The following is a 21,346-nucleotide window of genomic DNA, read 5'->3' as shown; positions in this document are numbered from 1 at the left end:
TAAGCTACCTTGTGCAGTCATTTATTTGATTTGTTCCAAGATTTTGATTTGCAAGATACAAAAATACAAACCAATGTTTAGCAAACAGTAATAGATTTTTATTTAAATAGTAAGTAGAAAATATATAATATAATTACACAACTAAATATTTAACAAGAAAAACAAATCTTTGTGAAGAGGACTTTAGCTATTCCTACAGTACTTTTATTGCTTTTGATACATATATTATTTTAAGCTGATCTACCGATGCTCACAGATACAATTGCTGCACGTCAGGTACCACTAGTTGATTTCTACAGTGTGTTCCTGGACGTAGACGATGTAGTGGTGCGTGTCCTCTCCCTGAGTGAGGACCGTCAGAGCCTCCAGGCCGTGCGCATCCTCCACCACCATCACCTGTTCGCCGGTCAGGTCCCCCTCTGCGTTCACCACCATCAGCTGGTTGCCACAGTTACCAACTTCCTGTTCATCTGCCACCTGCAACTTCAGCCACAGCGGAACGTCGGTATTGAGTTGTTACGACTCATGATTCCCTGTGTGACAGATGTGCAGTAGTTTACCTGTTGTACCACAGCAACGGTGCCCGGGGCCATGGCGACCATGGAGGTGACGGCATCATGAGTCTCTGAACTGAATTCAGTGATCTGCTGGATATCAACTGAATACAACAATAACAAAAATAAACGGGATCATCTGTGAATAGTAGTTCAAAGTGAGAGGTTAAATGTTTAGCACTTTTACTGTTGTTACCGTTATTGTGCACAGCTGCCACAGTTGCTGCTGCCTGCACTTCATCTTCCACAGACACATACTGAGCTTCCACCGCTTCCCCCACCTGAATGTTTAGACATATTGCACAGGTTATGTTCAACAAACTGTATTTTATCTTTTTATGTGTATACTGTTTACCTCCCACACGCCTTCCACCACTTTCAAGCTGTGCTTGCTCTTCAAGTGTCGGTTCAGCTCCCACTTGGTGCCATATACGAATTCACATTCAGGACACTTCATACCGCCTAAACATTTTCAGACACTCAAAGTTAAATTTGAGTAACGAAAAACATGCTCAGATAATGTCAGCTACATCTAAATATTGCACACTAGTGTGTCAGACCTTGCTGTTTCAAAGAGTCGGGGTTGGGAAGTCCAGGTCCTGCGTTTTCATATTTCTGATCTGGGTGTTTCATGTTGTAGTGACGTTTGAGGGGACCAGCAATATTACAGGAGTAGTGACAGTGGGCACAACGGAATGGCTACAGAGACAGTCAAGCACAGTTACACAGTTAAAACACTACTGTTACTAAATACATGTACATTAGCTTCTATCCATGACTCCTTCAAAACACAATGGAGGCTAAAATTCTCCATGTCATCGGTGTCAGCAGTGTGTAGGGCATTACAACCAAAAGATCTTAACAGTGAAGCTGCGTATATTTGCATTTTACCTTAAAATCCGCGTGTTGCTCCATGTGTCTGAGTAGCGAAGGTTTAGAGACCGATGTGAAGTCACACTCTGAACACTGAAAGGGTTTGCCTGACCACACACACACAAATGAAACGCCTTTCTTTTCAGTTGACTGCACTCTCCCTCATATTAGTGTTGGAGATATTTGTAACATAATCCGGTTGTGCAAACCTTCATCAGTGTGCGTCAGCCTGTGGCTCTTCAGGGTGACTTTAGACTTGAACTTTTTGCCGCACAGGTCACAGAGATGCCGTCGCTCCGTGTTGTGTCGATTCATATGAGTCTTCAGGTTGCTCCTGCTGCGGCCTGCGTAGTCACACACGCTGCAGACGTACGGCTTCAGACCTGCAAACGCGCGCACACACACAATTATTCGGGGGTTGACGGATAGAAAAATGCTAGCAACATGATTATCCACACTAGCAGATATGCACCACATATGTGTTGAGTATGGCTCTTTCGGTGGAATTAAATTATGTTCTTAATCATGGTAAATTGGATTTACTGAGACCTTCATCAACATCTGTGCTGGGGTTTTGTTTGGCAGCTAATGCAGCCTCTTGACAGATGCAACTTCTAACTAAACGGCACATCAAGGTAAGTGGTAAAGCATGGACGGAGCAGAGAGGCTAAAAATAACTTCTGTTATTTGAAACACTGTGTTTTTTGTGTTGATGATGATCTATTTAACTGTTCCAGATGTGCAACCACTGGCTGATCAGTTGTGTAATGTCTCATTACTGCATTCCTCTCTTCCTGGGTGGCAGCCAAAAAGAGAGAAAGGCGGGAGCACCAATCAAGAAGCGAAACACTGTGATAAACAGAGAACGACCCAAAGGAGTTGTTCCCCGTTCGTGCGTCTGTGTGTTTGTGTTGACTCCAACCTTGATGGGCCCAGATGTGCTGCTGAAAGTCACTGCTGTTCTTTAGGAAGTAGGAGTCGCAGTACGGGCACTTCTCTGCACGCTGCACCATCAGTCCTTTACCCCGCACACGAACTGAATCTGTGTGTGCACACGCATACACATATATACACAAGTTCAAATGTTGTAATGACAAATAGATAGAGCCAGTAAAACTGTGTGTGTGTGTGTGTGTGTGTGTGTGTGTGTGTGTGTGTGTGTGTGTGTGTGTGTGTGTGTGTGTGTGTGTGTGTGTGTGTGTGTGTGTGTGTGTGTGTGTGTGTGTTCTTCACCAGGGTGGGCTGTTTTGATGTGGTGTTTCAGTCTGTGCTCTGGGTAGCTGTGCTGGCAGACGGGGCACTCTACACTCTTCCCCTGTCACATATCAAATTCAACAGTACATAACTTGATGTGAGAACAAGGCAGCATCAACTCTTGGTCTCATATTCCACAGCAAATAAGCATCACATTAACTAATTCAGATAAACTCCATCCTTATTATTCTCAAACTACTGAGAATGTCCTCGGGCTGGATACCTGTCCCTGGTGGGTCTTGACGTGGGCTTGTAGTTTGTACTTGTCAGGTGTGGTGTATGTGCAGCCAGGATGTGAGCAAGGCAACATCACACCGCTGTGCTTCTGGATCTGGTGCCGCTTTAAAGAGCTTTTGGTGATTGATGAGTAGTTACACTTTGAACAGTAGTGCGAGTGCTCCTTGGTGTGCGTTCGTACGTGGACGTTGTAGTGGACTTTGTACCAGAACAGTTTACCTGCAGCAGAAAAAAGCAGCAGACACTGTTTAACACTCAAGTCAGAGAGTACAATGTTACACTTTTACAGTTGAAGTACAACAGAAAATATACAAAATAAATGATCTCACCACAGTATTGACATTCTAGGTCTCCATAAATTTTCCGGAGTCGTTGGAAAGTCTCCACATTTAGCCGAGTCTTCTGAAGAGATGAAATAACCTGGTGGAAGGCATTCTGATCGAAAAGCTCTGAATCCTACCAGCAAAAAAAGAGAGAGGACCACCAAAACATATTACTAGAAAATCTGCCTCTGAGCAGCAGGAGAAGCAGAACTAGCAGTCAGAAATGATTACACAGCCCTGCTGGGTACACAGATTCAGTTCACCTTGTCTGAATGTGGAGACTGGTCCTCGTCTCCAGGAGGCGCTGCTGCTGGTGGTTCACTCAGGTCAGACAGGCCTGGATGTGTGTTTTCTAAAACCTGAGCGTGATCCTCTGAGTTCTCTTCATGCCTGGCCTCGCTATCAGATGCAGCCACGTCGGGCAGTGACTCCTTAACACCTTGGGAACCTTCTTCGGGACCTCCATTATTTGATTCTCCATGTTTTCCTGCATCTCCCTCTGTCACCTGCACTTCTTCTGTTCCGTCACCCGGAGCTTCACGTTCATCGCTCAGAACCTCCCTCTCCGCCACATCTGGATGCCACTCCTCCCCACCTACACCGTTTCTTCTAACTTCCTCTGTTATCTTATCTTGACCCTCCTCCTCTACACTTTGGTTTTGCTCGGCCTCTTTCTCTACGCCTTCCCTCTCCTCCTCTCCCCACATAGTGCCTCCAGGCTGCGTCAGGTAGTAGCTGCTGTTGATGCAGTCCGTGAAGGTCTGTTCCTGCTCCATTTCAGAGTGAGACTCCTTCAGGTGAGTCTTCAGTCTGTGAGAGCTGACAAACTTCCCGTCACACACACAGCACACATATAGGAAGAGGTGTTTCCTGACATGAGCAGCAAGGCCGCTCATCTTGGTCGCAGCGTGGTCACAGAGGAGGCAGGCGAAGGGCCGCTGGGGCCCATGGATCAACATGTGGCGCTCCCGCTGCAGCTGGTTTTTGAAGCGTCGGTTACAAGTGGGACAGTGGTAGAGGAGCTGCCTGAGGCCCTGACGAGTCTTTAGCCTAATTAAGATTAACAAGGTGAACATCTGGGAAAGCAAAGGAATATGTTATAAAGACAAGAACAAGGTCAAACCTCAGTTGCTGGTAGCTGTGATAGACAGCAGGGTCTTTCAGGTTGTGTCGTTTATCCATGTGTTTGAGAAGGTTCTTCACATCTGAGTACTTTTTCTCACAGTAACTGCAGTGCTGCTTCACCTTCAAGTGAACTCGCTCCACGTGTACCTGCATTACCAGAAAAAAAGTTTACTTTTCATGACAACCGATTCAATCAATATGAATGTAGCAACTATAGTACAGAAAACACTTCAAAACTACAGCTATGACCAAGAGTTGAAATCCCATACAGGTGAACAAATCCATGAGAGCATTAACATCAATGAAAACACAAGCTAATCCTACTCTTAATTGAAAACAGTAACAGAGTAATAACCTTAAGGTGTCCAGGGCTGAGGCAGTTGAAAGGGCATTGTTGGCAGCTGAACTTTTCTCCTGTGTGCTTCCTCAGATGAACATTCAGATTGGCTTTGAAATGGAAAATCAAAGCATAAGTAATCAAAGCTGCAGTACGGTACAGCCCTGCAGAACCCAACAAGCAGCAAGTGTGCTTGAAGCAAATAAGCTAAAGGCAGCATGAGCGAGTGTGAATTTACCTTTAATGGCGGATGCATAGTCACAGTGAGGACACTGGAACGGTTTCTCCTGGGTGTGTGTCCGGAGATGTGCGATCAATGAGTGTCTGAACTTGAAGATTTTATTACAGAACTGACAGGTGAAGATCTTCAACTGGCTCTGAAGTAAACTGGGAGATATAGATAGTACAGAGATGTCCATACAGATGTTGTGTGTGTATATATAAATATATAAAACCATATAATGACGCAAAAGTATTTCATTAATACTTGGTAGAATCTTGCTTGATAGAATATTCCTGGAAACCTCTGCTGATTGTTGCTGATGTTGTTGTAGATGACAAGTTAGAGCTAGAAAACAAAAGATAACACTCACAGGTTAGACTAAAACTAAATTTCTTACTTAAATTTATGCATCAGGTTTAAGATTGAGAAAAGGAATTTCCCTGATATTACCTTTGCTCATCTGTTTTAGGGATTTCTTTGGTTGTTGCCTCACTTTCAAGATCTTGTGACTGACTCTGGAAGACTGCAGGCAGCTTAAAGCACAAGAGATTTTATAAAATCATAAAATATTGGTAATCAGGAATTAAAAAACATAATAGAGCAAAACTAGCACCAAAGTCTACAGTATGACATTTTTAACAGTTTTATTCCTGAGCTTACCTGAGTCTGAGCAGGGTTGGAAACAGACTCTGTTTCTGTTGAGGTTTCCTCTACTGGAACCATCTGCGAGACACCTGTAAAAAGGACAACACAACCATGTTCATGTCAAAAAGTCAAACTAGCAAAAAAAAAAAAACATTTTTAAAACTGACCTGGAAGTGTTTCATCCTCTGTCAGAACCACACTAATTACTGGCTTTTTGTTTCCTGTTGATGGACCCCCGTCTTTAGAGACGCGGCTTCGGGGTCTGAAACTGGACAAGTCTTCAAGCATTGATTGAGACAGGTTCAATTACAAGACCAGGACCATAAAACTACAGTTAAATTACATTTACTGCATATCTAAAAATTATATGAGGCTCCAAATTGTATTTTGTAGCATACATTCATCACTTGATTTAATTTAAGTTCAATCAATTGTGATTTTATTTAGAGAGACTATAATCATGTACTGTACCTTTGTATCTCACAAAAGTTGGCTTTGCTGAGTTTTGCTTGGCCTGATTTGTGTCTGGTCCCCCATGGTCTAAACTCCCCTCAACCTCTGCTCCACCATGGACCCTCCCTGAAAATCACACACCTGATAATGAGAACCCATTGTTCAATAAAAATATGTTAATGCAGTAAGGATGCTATTTAACAGAGTAGTTTAGGCCAACATACAGTAACTTACTTCTCTCTCATGCATACAGTGTTTATGCAGCTTCCCTATATCCCATATCTGCTTTTTCATTTTTTACTACTCACTGTCTTCCTCTTCCTCTATCTGTTCATCTTTCAGACAGATGTGTTTCAGGATCTGTCGTCTGTTGCTGAATGAACGATGACAGTCTCTACACTCCAACCCCAGTGTCCCAGCATTGCTTTCACCTAGCACCCAAAAAGAAGAGAAAACTGTTACAAGACTGGACTATATGTCCATTCACACCTTACTCGGAAAATGACATTTATAAAAGAAGAGAATCGGGTATTAACCTTATAAACCATATAAAAATATATGAAGAAACTGAACTCAAAATAATAACTATGAGATAACAATGTCAACAAACAGCACCACCTTCCTGTGATCTACCTCTCATGACCACCTCTTCCTGATTCTTCCCTCCCTGTTTTTGAACATCAACCACTTGAGAATGGGTGGAATCAGTTTCGCCCTCTGCCACATCTATGCGTGTCTTTTTCGTAGAGCCCTTAGGTCGTCCACGTTTCCGTTTCACAGGGTTTTCTGTAGGACCCGGAACAGCAGATAACAGTTTTTTCATCTGTAAATTGCCTAAGACCAAAATGAAGTGAGTTTACCCTATGGATGATTAATTTATAGTCTTAATACAGTATTATGCATTAACTTATACTGCAAGTATCCTCTGAAAACATGCATGACAGTCCGATTAATGATTGTTGTGACCTGTCTGCGTCTCCAAAGGCTCTGCTGCAAGAGGCTGAAGTGCAATGATGAGGTCATCATGACGCTCCTGCTCAGGGTGCAACTGGGAACAATGTGCAAGCAGCAGAGAGCGACTGGGAGAGAAAAGGTTGCACAGCCGACACATAAACACCGAACTACCTGGAAAAAGGCAGAAGATGTCAGATGAAATAGCAATGAGAGGGACACAGAGAATCTAAAAGGACACAGTGAGAAATCGATTGCTCAATTGATTGCGAAGACTCATTTGTGTTTATACTAAAAAATATAGTTCATCTCATTTTATCTTAAATTGTGCTTGTATCATCATATCTGTGACAAGAATACAAAACCAGGATGAAACACGCATACAGTATATAACATTTTTTTATTAATTACTTTATATATTAAAAAAATACAATTTTTAAGTTAAAATACAATTACGTAAACAAAGGGAATCCTGAGGTCTCCCAAAGTTATACCTGAAATTGCTGATGTATGATGACTTTTATTGTAAAACTTTTCGTTTCTGTGACACTGGTAATTATACTAATACAAAACAAAACCATTACATTTTAGGCGCTACCTGGTGTATTTTACATCTTGAAATAGGTCATGAACAAACAAACACATGCTGTTTTTAAACGTTCAACATAACATAGAATCTGGCGATTTGATCATTTAGTACGTTAAAATCTACAACATAAATAAAACGGTTTAATCGGCTCATACATAGTATTAAAGGAAAAATTAGGACACTGTATCCACAAATTGGACATGAAATAAGAGCCAGTGACACTCGGAGCTGGAAGACGTTTCAAACTAAACGCATTTGTTTTTTTAGCCCAAGCTAACATGAAGACCCGACAAACATATTCGAGTTGAAGCTAGCGCCAACGCTCACCTGCTGTTTGTTCATCCATCTCTCCCGCGTCTAAACGGCTTACTAATACTAAATTATTGGTTGCCGTGGACAATCATTTTACTAAATAAAATCCCTTAGTTTGGTCTTATTAGAAATTTCTTTCCATATGCGCGGAAATATTTCTGTCGAATCTGCGAAACAAATCCTTCCAGCCAACGGAAGAGATCGGGACGTGGAGGTGCTGCGGCAGACAGCGTCGCCTGTGGCTGGCGGACTGAACCGCTGCTACTTCAGAATAAATTGAATACAATTGCAGTTGTAATTGTGCTCTCACTTTAATTCTAATAGCTTTATATTAATTCTAATATCTTTGTATGCAATAGTAACCAAAGAATTAGGCCCTGTCTATTTATTTGCTGCTATGTGCAGCAATATAAAATCTAAGAACAGAAACATGTAAGAAGAATGGCAGAATTCAATTTATTTCATTTATTAAACAATTGGGAAATTTACAGGCATACAAACATTTACAGCATTTGTCAAGTCACACACACATATTTAATTTAACACACTCACACTTTTTGAACAAAAAAAATGAACAGTTTTACCATTTTAACTTTGTAATCCTCCTTTTCACAAATCATTGTTCAGGACATGAGGCCATGCTGCATAAACCACATTTACAAAAAATATATTTAATTCAAATCTGTTTTTGTACTGTATTGCGGGCATCAAACTAACTTTGCCTATATTTACAAAATAACTGACTTTATGAAAGTTGATGACTAAAAATTCTGTCCTGCCACTAGATTTTTTGGAAAAGGTTCTGCAGATTTCAATATATTGTTGATGAGGTGACATCATTGGAAGCAATATACAGTACTAAGCATTCTCTATCGTCAGCAAACAGAAGCTTCAAATATTAATTTTAGACACATTTGTTTACATGCATCATTCAGGAACAAAAAAATGAATAAATCAATTCCACAAGCAAATATGTGCCAGAATTTGTAGTGAAGCCTCTAAATAATGTAAGGATGCACAACAACATTTGTGATAAGAGCAGAGAAAACACCATCAATCATATGATCTTTGTGCATGTGGAGTGATTATAGTACGTAGTTCAGAGCCCTTGTATAATATTTATATTCGTTGTGTATTTTGCAGAAATTTTAAAAATCTTTTACTTAAATTTATTATAAAAGATTTTACTAATGTTTCGTTCTGTGGGTGTTGTCAAACAGAGCATAAGGTAATGCACTCACATATGTAAACAGTTGAGCGAAGTGTATATAATAACAAATAAACTGGGACTGTGCCAAAACAAATGCATGGTGATTTCTATGAAAGAGCAGGTTGTCATAGCAATCGCTGTGATAGAGAAATAGCAACAGAATGCAGAGATTTAAAGAGGCCATTATAGTAAACAGTATAAACAGTTTCATTGACAACACAAACACAGTGTAAATGAGATGAACAACGTAGAGCTCTCATACTGATAGTGCTTATTTTCTAATTTCCCAAATTTGAACTAGTGTCTAATGGGTTTTCTTCACCATCTACTTAAATCCTTACTGAAATGCTGCATAAGCAATCATAAACCCTGATTGCGGTGAAGTTTAAACCTTTATGGCATGTTTACAAATCCGATATCACTTGAGGTTTTGAAGGCCAGTACCTTAGACATACAGTATGTGCACGTGTATTTTCATTTTTATGCACTTTGCCCTGTGATATATTTCTAGTATTACTCATACCTGAAAAGTTATGTACAAAGCTCATTATACCATTTGCATTAACATTTTCTGTCTGCCATCTATCTTATTCTACTTTCCTCCCTGTAAATTATATAACAAGTAAACATAAAACACATGTGAACATTCAAAATGCCCAGTGGACACGCGGGATGATGAGGTGGGTGTAGTATTTGACTGTTATACTCAGGGACAGCGAGACAAGGCTTGTGTGGTTGGATTCCTGAGAGCGTTTGCTGAGGGTGTTTGTTTGGGTTCACATGGTACAACACTTGTTCTTGTGAGCGTGAGAGTCCTTGAAGCGCAGTCTGTGCTTGGATCGATATTTCTCCAGGTAGGTCAGCTGTTTGCTGTTGATCGCTCCACGACGCTTCCTAAATTATTGGGGACACAAAGCAGTGATTTAAATTAAATTCCATCTCAATGATTTTAACCTAACTAAACTAAACATAACTAAAATGTGTATTAAATAAAGGGAGTGCGTGTGGAACAGAACTTACTGCCTGATCAGCTGAATGGCGTCTTCATACTTCATTCCACTTTCTATCAGAGCCAGAGCAACCAGGACAGGGGCTCTGCATGAACGCATAGGAGCACAGTCACACCTGGGTTTCATTGTTTCGCTCCATTTTACAGGTACTGTTGCAGCGTCCTACCTTCCCAGACCTGCCACGCAGTGAACGGCCACGCAGCATCCCGGATCCTCCTGGAACTTCTTCTTCAGCAGACTCAGCCAGTCATCCACCAGTTTACTAGGGGGTGGAGCTCCATCGTCAAAGGGCCAGTCCTGAGAGGCAAACAACAGATCTCCAACTCTTTATATTTTAACAAATCATTTAGAAGAGACATTATGTACGTGTGTTGCTGATCCTCACCACGACGGTGATGCCGTCTTTCTCAAGTGGGGTTTTGTCATAAGTGCTGTCACAGACTCGAACCACTGTGGTAACGCCATAACGCTTCAGGTCCTGGAAGAGACAGTGAGGAGTAGATAGACACGAGTTCAAGCACATGTTAATGAAGCTCCTCAGTGTATTTGTAGCTGCCACTTGTTTCCCACCTCAATGAAGGAGTTGAGGGTGCTGTCTGTGGGGTTGTGTGTGATCAGGAATCGCATGTTCTTGTGGCACAGTTCCACTGGAGCTGGACGGTTCATGGTGGCCAGCGTGACCTGCGACACCCCAGGACGACCTTTAATCTGTGCAGATTAGCATGCAGTGGTCAATCAAAAGGGATTCAGGCATGAGATCCATGTAGAGTGCATGTACTGTATACGTCTGAGGCAGGGGTTTACACATTACTACACAGAGTAGGAACTAAATCCTTCAGTCCGGACAGAGTTGGTTGTTTCTTACCGTGTTTCCAGTCATGTAACATGAGAACCTTTAACAAAGTAATGAAATGTGTAGGTGAAGCCACATTTCACCATGACGAACCAGCGCAGGTGTTTCCACTTATGCTGTTTAATTAGGCCTCCTCTCAAAGCTGGAAATGCAAATGGTGTGATTTGGTGATTCCCGCACTGTCTTGTTGTTGATTAATGCTTATTCATCAGTGACATCACTGTTCACGCATTTAAAGAAAGGGTTTTTAAGGCAACGCATTTTAAGCTTTTAAGACACAGCATCTAAAAATACAACACTAAACATGTGGGAGGTGTCCACACTTCACCTTTATCTCCAGCTGTAGCAGCAGCTTTGTCCTCAGCTGATACCAGCTCTCCACGTTATTCTGGATTCCCAGTCTGTTTAAATTTAAGGTGTTTTCACTCTGAGGTCCATCAGTTGACTGAGTGCATTAGTCCAGGCAGCTACATCGTGTGTCTCTTTGTGTCTATGTCTCCGTCCAGTCCTTGTCTTTCCCGGCAGCTCCCTCCTCGGTTGGCTTCCCGTGTCAGGGCTCCGCTTCTTACCCCATGAGCTGGCTGGTGCAGCGGGCAAAAGGCCAGGGGTCGCTCGGGACTCAGGGCCGCGGGGCTGCACGCAGCACCTTCATCTCCAGCACCGTCTAAATGTGTTGGGCGTGGCAGTAGTCGCCGCTCTGCCGCACAAACTCCATCAAACAGCGGTTCTGCGGGAACAAGCAAAGAAGCGATGAAAACTGCTGCCAGTGAGAGTTAGAAGTGATTCAGCGGCTCACATAATAGTCCACATGGTCCATGACTCTCCACCCAGCGAACAGCACATTCAGACAAACAACCAGAGAAAGCCCAGAGGCATGCTGGGTAATCTGTGGTCACCTCTTCACAACCCCAGGAGCACAGACACATGCTGCTTAATCACGTACCAACTTACTCACTCTTCCAGAAGAGTGCAGTCTATTCCAGGTTGTTGACTATATAATGAGCTATAATTAGAGATTCATCCCATGTTACGTCCAATCAGGACAGAGGTCAATGTCTTTCCATTCAGTCAATACAAAAAATGTGTTCTGGCTCCCTAAAAGGTGCATGTGACTAAAGCACAACAAAAAACTACAGTAACAGTGAGACAGAGGCTATAAATGAGATTAGCCTGAAACAGATAGGTTGCATCACAAATTAGGTCAGACAAGCGGCGCCACTAAAGGAAAGAAGCAGCAAAATGGCCAGAGATCAGCAGTAACTCCACTTAAAAGTGTAGAGCTGACCGTCCCTGCAAGGCGAGTTAGCCTTGTGAAGACAGCTGTGCTCCCAGCTGACTGGTTCCCTGTCACGGGCCGGGTCAGGACCCAAAGAAGTTAAGAGTGGACCTCAGTCTTCTTCTTCTGCTGCGTTAGTAGTAGCCTCAACTACGTTTAATCCTGTCCGAGCACATTCACCTCCACTGCTCTGAGCTGCACACGGGGGGGGGGGGGTTTCTGCACCAGCTCCAATCACAAGCCACTCAGGAGAAGGGGATGTGCTACATTCCCACATCTAAAAAATAGCCGTAAGCCGATCCAGCCGTCTCTCTTACCTCAGTGAACTGCTTGGCTGCTGGACAGAGACGTCCACAAACTGGGACTGGGAGTTACACCAAAGTCCTGCAGCAGCAGCGGCCGCCGGCGCAGCAGCAGCACTGGGTGCTGACATGCGACCAGCTGACTGCCTGTTATAGCGAGCCCTGAAGGCACCGAATACCTGCAGCTGTATTTATAGCTGTATCTATACTAGCGGCTGATTCTATCACACGTCACATTGTCTGATCATGGCGGATAATAGGTCCAGCAAGTTCTCTCACACTCATCTGTATTTGTAGATGAGTGTTAACGCTCACCTGTTACACAACCTTTTCAACAAATACAGTTTCATTGCGCGTCCTTACCGCTCAGCTCCTCAGCATCATCTCCAGGCGCACGCCGAACCCCAGCTCCTCCACCTCTGCCTCACTCTCGAGGCTGAACCACCTGCTTGAAGTCCCCCTGAACAACCTGTAGCTGAATCGCTGGCTCGCTGGCTGCAGGCGACGCGCTGAGCTGGGCTGAGGATCCGCCGTGAGCTGGTCTAATCAGGCTGAGCAGCCATCTGACCCCGACAGCCCTGTCGCCACCAGAACACTCTAATGCTCTTATAGAGGGAGGAGGAGAGCCCCCGACCCCACCCCCTCCCTGCCGCCTCTCTTCCAGCAGGTACTCGGTGGGTGGAGGGGAGAGGGGACGCCCCTCTCCCTCCTGTCCTCACCCGTCCCGCAGGCTGATGATGAGCAGGTTGAGCCACCGGAAGCCCGTGCTCTCACTCATGGCTTGTTTTTAGTTGTTTTATTTCTTCAATAGATTCTGGCTTCTGTTGTGACCCGTCTCTTTGTGTCTGCCTCTCCCTCCTCCCTCCGCTCAAACAACTAAAAATAGAAGGGTCTATTGAGAAACCAGGCACATTGAATAAGTCATACATCTGAGTTTGAGCCCAGGGAATTCCTCCATAAGTCTCAGCCTAAATGATAAATTATTTAGACAACAGGCACGGAAGCAGGACTTACACCAGCCGTTTGCTTTCAGAACCATCATTTATTATCCAGAGTATTTACAGGACCACGGTACTGTATGGATATGTGAGTCCTGAGGGGCACCAGGCAGTCATGGGTACGGACTTTTTAAAGCAGAGCACGCTGGGGCCTCGTCTCCCTATCAGTAACTTTGAGTAGGGGTTAACACGACTGTTCACCCACACATGGAGCTTCATAAAACACCTCTTCCGAGCTAAAATTAGCTGAAGCACCACGTGAACGTTCCCAGTTCAACACATCAACATTTGTTCCCACCACAGCTACAGTGTAATTTGATTTTATTTGTTTATCGCGTGCATTATGGGGACGAATGTGTGGTTCTTGCATGACTGTCTGTGCCGCGGAGCCGCCCCATGGTTTCATTATGGTGACCTGTCACCTTTTATTAGTTCGATAACAAGCACAAATATAGCCAAAAGTGATGATTAGCAGGCTCCAAACACAAAGAGACAGTTGGACAGGTCAAATCCCTCAGAAAGGAGATGGAAATAGATATGACACTACTTTGCCTTGTCCTCAAAGGAAGACGTCAGACAGTATCTGTCCAAACAACTGATCCGAGTCTCTAGAAATACAAAGGGAAGTCCTTGTATTAATAGGGTTTAAAGCACAAAGGGGTAAAGAAGCATTTGAACGCAGCCTCTCTGCAGACACCTATGGTTTCTGCAGTTATATGCTGTGAGTAGGTACATTCACTTATTGCAGCGATACACTAGAACATTTGGGGTCAACTGAAGTAAGGTTTGTTACTCTGTATCTACAGAACAGTCACAGCTGACTAACCAGGCTTCATGCATCTAAGGGCGACACCGTGCTACCTCTCGTTCCTGTGGATCCTCCTCCTTCCCTGTCTCTCAGCGCTTCCTCTGACCCTCCTGCACAACAAGTAGCTCATGAGTGACCATCTGTTTTGATCAGCAGTTCACTGGCCTAATGGTTTCTGGAAATGTGAGCTGACACCTTGTAGGTCAACCCTCAGATAGCAGTCATGTGGCCTCTCTCCCAGTCTTGTGAAAGCACTGGACTGACCTGCAAAAGACTTCAGCCCTGAGTAATGACAAGAAAGCTCTCAAACCTAATACATTCATTTTATAAAGTCAGTATTATACAATTGTATTATGAATCATTATGTTAAGACGTTCTTGCCAGTTGCCAGTCAGTTTAACTAAAATAAAGACTGTGATCATTTATGACCTTGCTTTCTTATTTAAAATCATTCTACGTAATGAGTCTTCGATCCTCAGTGTCACATATTATGACAGTAGTGCTTCGTGTCCCCTTGACAGGAGCACTTTGCAATAACATGATGCATTATTATATTATTATCCTTTGTGACTGTCAAGCGTGAAAGTGGATATTTATCCAGTTGCATCAGTCGTTTAGAGCATCAAACCAATGAAGAATAACTGGAGCTGCTGTCACGGATTCAGATGACTGCTGAAAAAAATTGAATAACACTATTTATGGTAATGTCGTTATGAACTAGAGTCTTTATGTTGAGCTATTGTTGCTATTGTGTAAGAGTTGGTGCTATTTATGTCTCCTGTCACCTCCATACAGCAGCTCTAATCTGGCTCAAGTAGATACTTGTCTCATCCTCATTCCTATCTGATGAAGACTAACATAACACAGCCACTGTTGAAAACAAACAAACAAACAGGACACACACACACACACACACACACACACACTCCTAAATTTTCAATTTGCTGATTAAGTTAATTACAAGCTTCTTAATATTAAACCATGTTTATGTGTAAACAATGAATCATGAAATAAGGCAATTATTTTCAAAATCCACCCCTGACAGTCTTTGGTCTCCATGATCCACTTTTGATTAGTAGTTCACTTAAGAATAGAACATTATTTATTTGGCGTACAAATAGTAATATATACTAATATACACACAAGACAGTGTAAAGACATATTCAATAGATCTATGTCATTTATTGCAGCATTTGCCAGTCACTAGCTTGTAAAAAACAATTAACTTCCTTCAAGCATAAAAATACCCATTGATATAAAACAAGAAATAATGTCATTACCAACAGATTTTCTCTATTTTCTTGCATATAGTTCCAGGAGGAAGCCTGGTGTCAGGGTGTGAGTCACAATTTGTCATGACAAGACATGTTCAGAAAGGACACGGTGTGGCGTGTCTCTGCCCATCAGCGTGCACACACCAGCAGGGCCGCGCTTAAAGGGCAGCTCACACATTCACACGCGCACGTTCACGCAAAAGCCGGCACACGCAGCGGGCAACAATGCAAACAGACACGGAGTCAAGCCCAGTGTAGGGGGCAGCAGCTGCGGAGGGTAAAATTAGACTGTTATGAAAGCTGAGAGTCAGACAGCAGGGCTGTCACCTGCAGAGCAAGTGGTTACCATGACACTCAGCTATCAGCTTGACAATAGCACTGGAATATGGCAGATATCTTATATATGCATATGCACATGGTGGAACAGGATCTGTTGTGGCCGACAATACAAAGTGTCCCAAACACGTGTACAGGGTTATGTAGGAGGCTAAAAGTGGACCGTTCAACCCAGCACACAAGCATTTCAGAGAACAGAAGCTCCAAAGAAGTGTTTTGTTGTAATATTTCTGTTTATTACAAATATACATACAGGTTAGCTTTGCATAGAAATATTTTTCAACACAGTATAAAATATAAACTAATTATTTACTAATAATTTTTGTTTGGTATTAAGAAAAAATCATAAAAAATAGCAACAGGGAAGAAAAAGTTGAAATTATATTACTAGGCAGTGATATACTGTATAATATATTAGAAATATATTTTTCTTTTTCCTGCTAAGGCTTAGACATTTCTCTAGTCTAGTTGACATAAACCTCCATCTAGTGGACACTACTGTGAAATGACCCAAACATGTAGAGCCATGCTGCAGTTGTGCTTATCTGCCACTGGTGTTTTACTTTAGGAACAGGATACGGTTTTGCTTGGGTCATAATCCTGGTGGTAAGAAAAGACGAGCACTGAAATACTGGCAACATCTTTAACACGGGCTAATAATAATTTATTTCCTACACATCTCACACTCAAACTCTTTGTTTACACACTGTATATGTGAAAAGGATGCCTCCTTTTTTAAAATAGTCCCACTGGTCTAATTTCACAAATTACACGAAATGGGATAAAATGGCCAAATTCTGTTTGTCTGTTTCACCTTCGGGGCCCTGGTGATGCTTGTGCTTGTTTACTGTCACGTGACACAACAATTACTGTAAACCACAGCTGAGACTGGCTGCTGCATCGGGATGTGATCGTACTAATCAACCTGTCCGGCCTTTGTGCTGCAGGTGACACCTGACTCAGATGAGAAGCACAGCACTCCCAGATTACAGCGAACTGGGCTAGGAGGCCAAGGCTCAGCCGGGGTTACCCTGATGTTAAAATGGCTTCCCGCTGACGTGAAGCGGGGTAAAACCCATCTGCCGCCAATAAATGGATTAAACCCAGCTCGCTCACATGTGTGCGTCCCAGGTCGGTCGGCTGCTTCTGCACTCAACCAGCTGCTGCCGTCTGCTGTGCAGTCCACCTGCCGTCGTCTAGACGCCTTGCTGAGCCCGCGACATGTCCAACAGCTCAACAGCTGCTTTTCAGAACAGAATAATCATTAACATGTGATTACCATGTGTTTGTTTTGCTCAGCAAGCTGGGAAATGCACTAAAGCTAATTAAGATGAACTCCTGCTTTAATTGCTTTAATTAAATACTGCTTTATTCATGATTAAATCCACAGTATGTTTTCTTTTTCAAATCTTGAAATAATTACTTTTTAAATGAATAGAAACAAACAACTCGTAAAACATTAATTCATAATTTTATTGCTTCTGAAAGGTCCTTACCACACAGTGACTACAGAGTCTGTCATACAACATGGACCTATATAAACCTATATACCCTATAAAGAGTGTAGGGGTTCATTTGAGCTGTGCTGCTGTGTAGGAAACACATGGCTGCTTTCACAGAAGGGTCAAGGTCACTGGTACCTGTCAGAAACAGATGGCATGCTGGGATTAGATCTCCTGTTTGGCTGAAGGTGTAGAGATTCCCTCCATGACGCTGCACCGGAAAAAAACACAAAGAATTTTACTGACGTGTCACATTTATCATATTCAAATGTTTGTGCAAATAAAACATTTTTGGTTCATTTTCATAATGTAAAAACATCTTTTTAAAACCTTTACAGTTCAGAATCCTAATTCAAGCATATACTGAGTCATTGCTTATATTTCACTCATAGAAACCAATTAAACCCTGACATGAAGTGCGGTTTTGGCTGCGTAGACATTCTGTTTAAAAGGCTGCAGACGTCCAATGACCTCTATGTAGAAATTTCCACAGTGACAGCCCTGGATTTAGATTAAAACAGAAGGAGCCATTTGGCCACATGTGAGCCAAGTTGGAGTTAGGGCTTAGAGGCAGATCAGTGCTGGAGGGTACAGTATATAAACCAGCTCAAACCAAGTGTCACATGCAGCAGAGCAGCGGCGACACTGAAGGAGAAAAGTCCAGTCTCCTCGAGGAGGTAAAAGGACGGCGCTGATCAACGAGCTGCAGCGGACGCAGGGCATCTGCCTGAAGCTGCTGCACGTTCCTGTTCTAGCTCCTGTTCTAGCTCCTGTTCTACAGCGCCTCCGCCACCATGGTTCTGGAGGAGAACGAGTGCGACTCCATCTTTGAGCCTCAAATCACCGTGAGTATGACAGTTACAGTACGTTGTGCTCCTCCGTGTTGGTCGCTGAGTGGCTGGTTGACACTGGGCCGCACAAACAAACCGGCACCACGTCCAGATCATGGGACTCGTGTGTTCTGCTTCAGGAGGAGCACGTGGAGACTCAGTATGGAAACATCCACTGCGTCCTGACGGGGACTCCCAAGTCCAACCGGCCCGTGATCCTGACGTTTCACGACGTTGGACTGAACCGTGAGTCCCACGACCATGCAGCGACAGCTGTGATACGTAAAACCTGGATACAAATAATTCTATTTTTTGAAATCTTTTTTAGACAAGTCCTGTTTTGAGGCTCTGTTCAACCACAAGGACATGCAGGAAATCACCAGACACCTCCCAGTTTGTCATGTTGAGGCCCCAGGGCAGCACGAGGCAGCCAAAACTCTACCCACTGCGTCAGTGCGGTATCTTTTTGTATTCATATTACATGTCAGGCTGCATTTATACCATTCCTTCATAGGACTTATACCTTATTATACTGACTGTAAACCCTCAGGTACATCTACCCTTCAATGGACCAGCTGTCTGAGGCTCTGCCCACGGTCCTCCGGCACTTTGGGTAAGACAGAGCTCCTGAAGGCTCGAGGGCTGATGTGATAACCTGCTAGTCTGACACCCACTTAACAGGGCTGTGCTTTAATCGTCATTAACATCAACATCCGCTCATCTTCTGACTTCGTTCTCAGGCTGCGCAGTGTGATCGGACTGGGAGTCGGAGCGGGAGCCTACATCTTGGCGAGATTCGCCGTGAGTTCAAATCTGTGCTCTTGGTATTATATCTAGAATGAATCCAGGGTGTGATTTGTGTGGAAACAAACGTCTTTGTACAGTATGTTAACTTTGCTCTGTGATGTGTGTAGCTGAATCACCCGGATCTGGTGGATGGATTAGTTCTGATCAACATCAACCCAAACGCTGAGGGATTAATGCATAGTGTTGCAAACAAGGTAGAGTGAACTTGGCTGATTCTGATACCTGTCTTTGTGTTTTTCTAACGACAGAGCTTGTTTGCTTTTGTGATTGTTTTTCCCTTTTTTTAGCCATAACTGATTTTCTCCTGTCGCCACAGATCACCGAATGGACCCACACTCTCCCAGACCAAGTCATTGCACACTTGTTTGGAAAAGTAAGCAACCACACCCCCTCCACGATGGCCTCTAAGGCAATGAATGAATGGTGGCAAATATCTCCGCCTCACGACCCGTTTCTTCTAGCACGAGATCCAAACGAATCACGACCTCATCGCCACGTACCGTCACCACATCACCATAACGATGAACCAGTCCAACGTGAGCCAGTTCTTCCGCTCCTACAACAACCGCAACACTCTGGAGGTGGAGAGGCCTGTTCCCGGGGGCAACGTCAACGTCAGGACGCTCAGGTTCGTGCAGCCTCGTTCTGTGGCGCCTCCGGTGACGCTTTGGCTTCTCATCTCTCACCGCTTCCCTCCGTCTCCCCGCTGCTTCACAGATGTGCCACTCTGCTGGTTGTAGGGGATCACTCCCCAGCCGTGGAGGCCGTGGTCGACTGCAACGCCAAGCTCAACCCCACCAACACCACGCTGCTCAAGGTAAACCAGCGCCGCAGAACCAATACAAACAGGTGCATTAGCGTGAGCGCTGACCACAGCCTGAAGCCACCATCTGTTTGTGCTTCGCTCCTCCAGATGGCAGATTGTGGAGGTCTTCCTCAGGTGGATCAGGTACTGTACATCGACACGCTGAGTCAGCTCTGCTCGAGGAGGAATCTCCTTTTGGGATTTGCTCCTAATGTGTTTGTTTCCATCTTCCACAGCCCGCTAAAGTGATTGAAGCCTTTAAATACTTTATCCAGGGCATGGGATACTGTGAGTTACTGGAATATGGAAAGAAATATATACATAATGATATATATATATATATATATATATATATATATATATATATATATATATATATATATATATATATATATATATATATATATATATATATATATATATATATATATATGGATAGAAAAGTCAACTGGTGGAATAGTATAAAACTGCTGTCCCTGTTCCTCAGTGTCCAGTGCCAGCATGACCAGGCTTCGCTCGAGGACCACCTCGAGCTCCAGCTTCACCTCCTACGACGGCTCTCGGGGCCGCACGCACACCGACGAGCTGCAGCGTGGCCGGACCTACTCCCACAGCACGGCGGAGAAGCGCGGCCGCTCGCTCACCGACGTCTCCATGGAGAGCATTTCCCGCGCTAACATAGATCAGATCATCTCGAAGTCCACCGAGGTGGCATGCTAGAGCCCAGGCCATCACAACACCTCATTGTACTTACACCCCACCCCGCTTCATTCAGTCAGGCCCTTTCATCTGCACTATATCAGGTAGTCTGTACAGCATGACCTCTATAACTCTCCCCTTCTATCCTTTGTGACAGCTGTTTAGTCTGTATTTAACTTTTTATTTCCTGTCACCTGTTACTTCTTGTATCTATTTTGCAGTTTTTGTTCTGTTATTTATACTTATTTACTTATATACACCACATGTGAAAACATAGAAGCTAAAATGCATCCTTTGATGAGGGAATCATTAAGCCATCACATATATAAAACACTTACAGTGTAAGGAGCCTAATCAATATAGGATGCAGAATTGTTTGCTGTTTATATGCAGTCGTGCACAGGTAATTGCACAGATATGTTACTTTTGGAATTTGATTCAGTCCAGTCATTGAAATATGTAACATCTATTAAGTAAGGTATCTCTTATGTTCTCACTGAATAAACATTTGACTTTAAATAAACAGCTCTCATTTATCATCACTGTGAAATACCAGTCTGATCCCTGAGACCTGCAAATATGGAGAGACAGTGGTACTTCTCTGCTCTTTCCACTAGATGGCGCTCTATAACTCTCTTTCATTCATTCACTTATTACTTAGTTTTCTTGCTATTGTTTAGGATGCATATAGTAAAACACATCCGTCCTTCCTGTAGGATTTACTGCAATGTAAGGAGCAAGGCTTTTGCAATCTGCAATT

The 21,346-nt window shown here is 43.4% G+C and overlaps 3 protein-coding genes across 8 annotated transcripts; 1 reads left to right on the top strand and 2 right to left on the bottom strand.

Annotated features, from left to right (window-relative positions):
• Positions 1 to 76: 76 nt before the first annotated feature.
• LOC114843604 (zinc finger protein ZFAT-like) lies at positions 77 to 8,090 on the bottom strand. 2 transcript variants are annotated; one of them, XM_029130300.3, is made up of 24 exons: positions 7,892 to 8,090; positions 6,991 to 7,149; positions 6,658 to 6,810; positions 6,333 to 6,455; positions 6,043 to 6,150; positions 5,739 to 5,849; positions 5,587 to 5,660; positions 5,377 to 5,459; positions 5,191 to 5,271; positions 4,942 to 5,090; positions 4,722 to 4,813; positions 4,365 to 4,513; positions 3,505 to 4,291; positions 3,248 to 3,374; positions 2,905 to 3,137; positions 2,661 to 2,742; positions 2,350 to 2,469; positions 1,637 to 1,810; positions 1,446 to 1,534; positions 1,115 to 1,253; positions 910 to 1,016; positions 751 to 835; positions 561 to 658; positions 77 to 477 (listed from the first exon to the last, which is right to left on the bottom strand). In XM_029130300.3, the coding sequence occupies exons 1-24, from the start codon at positions 7,908 to 7,910 to the stop codon at positions 283 to 285; spliced, it is 3,537 nt and encodes a 1,178-aa protein (XP_028986133.1). In that variant the 5' UTR covers positions 7,911 to 8,090; the 3' UTR covers positions 77 to 282. The 2 variants fall into 2 exon arrangements, with proteins under 2 accessions (XP_028986133.1, XP_028986132.1); XM_029130299.3 differs by having other exon boundaries at positions 77 to 483; positions 7,892 to 8,089.
• A 236-nt stretch (positions 8,091 to 8,326) lies between these two features.
• LOC114843595 (protein tyrosine phosphatase type IVA 3) lies at positions 8,327 to 14,596 on the bottom strand. Of its 5 annotated transcripts, XM_029130287.3 has the most exons (9): positions 14,529 to 14,596; positions 14,387 to 14,443; positions 11,278 to 11,676; positions 10,962 to 11,091; positions 10,667 to 10,804; positions 10,482 to 10,574; positions 10,263 to 10,393; positions 10,107 to 10,181; positions 8,327 to 9,980 (listed from the first exon to the last, which is right to left on the bottom strand). In XM_029130287.3, exons 4-9 carry the CDS (start codon positions 10,974 to 10,976, stop codon positions 9,863 to 9,865), a joined length of 570 nt encoding a protein of 189 aa, XP_028986120.1. In that variant the 5' UTR covers positions 10,977 to 11,091; positions 11,278 to 11,676; positions 14,387 to 14,443; positions 14,529 to 14,596; the 3' UTR covers positions 8,327 to 9,862. The 5 variants fall into 5 exon arrangements, with proteins under 5 accessions (XP_028986120.1, XP_055358989.1, XP_028986119.1 ...); XM_055503014.1 differs by lacking the exon at positions 14,529 to 14,596 and having other exon boundaries at positions 14,387 to 14,526; XM_029130286.2 differs by lacking the exons at positions 14,387 to 14,443; positions 14,529 to 14,596 and adding an exon at positions 12,891 to 13,120.
• A 3,473-nt stretch (positions 14,597 to 18,069) lies between these two features.
• LOC114843078 (protein NDRG1-like) lies at positions 18,070 to 21,255 on the top strand. Its single transcript, XM_029129300.2, has 12 exons — positions 18,070 to 18,290; positions 18,416 to 18,521; positions 18,604 to 18,724; positions 18,826 to 18,888; positions 19,016 to 19,076; positions 19,190 to 19,276; positions 19,399 to 19,455; positions 19,544 to 19,710; positions 19,800 to 19,899; positions 19,996 to 20,031; positions 20,124 to 20,175; positions 20,375 to 21,255. The coding sequence occupies exons 1-12, from the start codon at positions 18,240 to 18,242 to the stop codon at positions 20,605 to 20,607; spliced, it is 1,134 nt and encodes a 377-aa protein (XP_028985133.1). The 5' UTR covers positions 18,070 to 18,239; the 3' UTR covers positions 20,608 to 21,255.
• Positions 21,256 to 21,346: the final 91 nt, after the last annotated feature.

Source organism: Betta splendens, chromosome 16 (assembly GCF_900634795.4).
Source record: "Betta splendens chromosome 16, fBetSpl5.4, whole genome shotgun sequence".
Lineage (NCBI taxonomy): Eukaryota > Metazoa > Chordata > Actinopteri > Anabantiformes > Osphronemidae > Betta > Betta splendens.
The sequence above is the reverse complement of the archived record's forward strand: the minus strand, read 5'-3'. Positions and strand labels throughout refer to the sequence as shown.

Bases quoted from the DNA above. Each gene is read 5' to 3' on its own strand.
- LOC114843604 (XM_029130299.3), bottom strand. The intron at 2,470-2,660 runs GTGAAGAACACA...GTGCACACACAG, and splicing joins CATCAAAACAGCCCACCCTG to ATTCAGTTCGTGTGCGGGGT. The intron at 484-560 runs GTAAACTACTGC...CTGTGGCTGAAG, and splicing joins CCGTTGCTGTGGTACAACAG to TTGCAGGTGGCAGATGAACA.
- LOC114843595 (XM_029130287.3), bottom strand. The intron at 10,575-10,666 runs GTGGGAAACAAG...TGTCTCTTCCAG, and splicing joins CCCTCAACTCCTTCATTGAG to GACCTGAAGCGTTATGGCGT. The intron at 10,182-10,262 runs GTAGGACGCTGC...GCGTTCATGCAG, and splicing joins TGCGTGGCAGGTCTGGGAAG to AGCCCCTGTCCTGGTTGCTC.
- LOC114843078 (XM_029129300.2), top strand. From the start codon at position 18,240: ATGGTTCTGGAGGAGAACGAGTGCGACTCCATCTTTGAGCCTCAAATC. The intron at 18,725-18,825 runs GTCAGTGCGGTA...GTAAACCCTCAG, and splicing joins GCCAAAACTCTACCCACTGC to GTACATCTACCCTTCAATGG. The intron at 18,889-19,015 runs GTAAGACAGAGC...CTTCGTTCTCAG, and splicing joins ACGGTCCTCCGGCACTTTGG to GCTGCGCAGTGTGATCGGAC.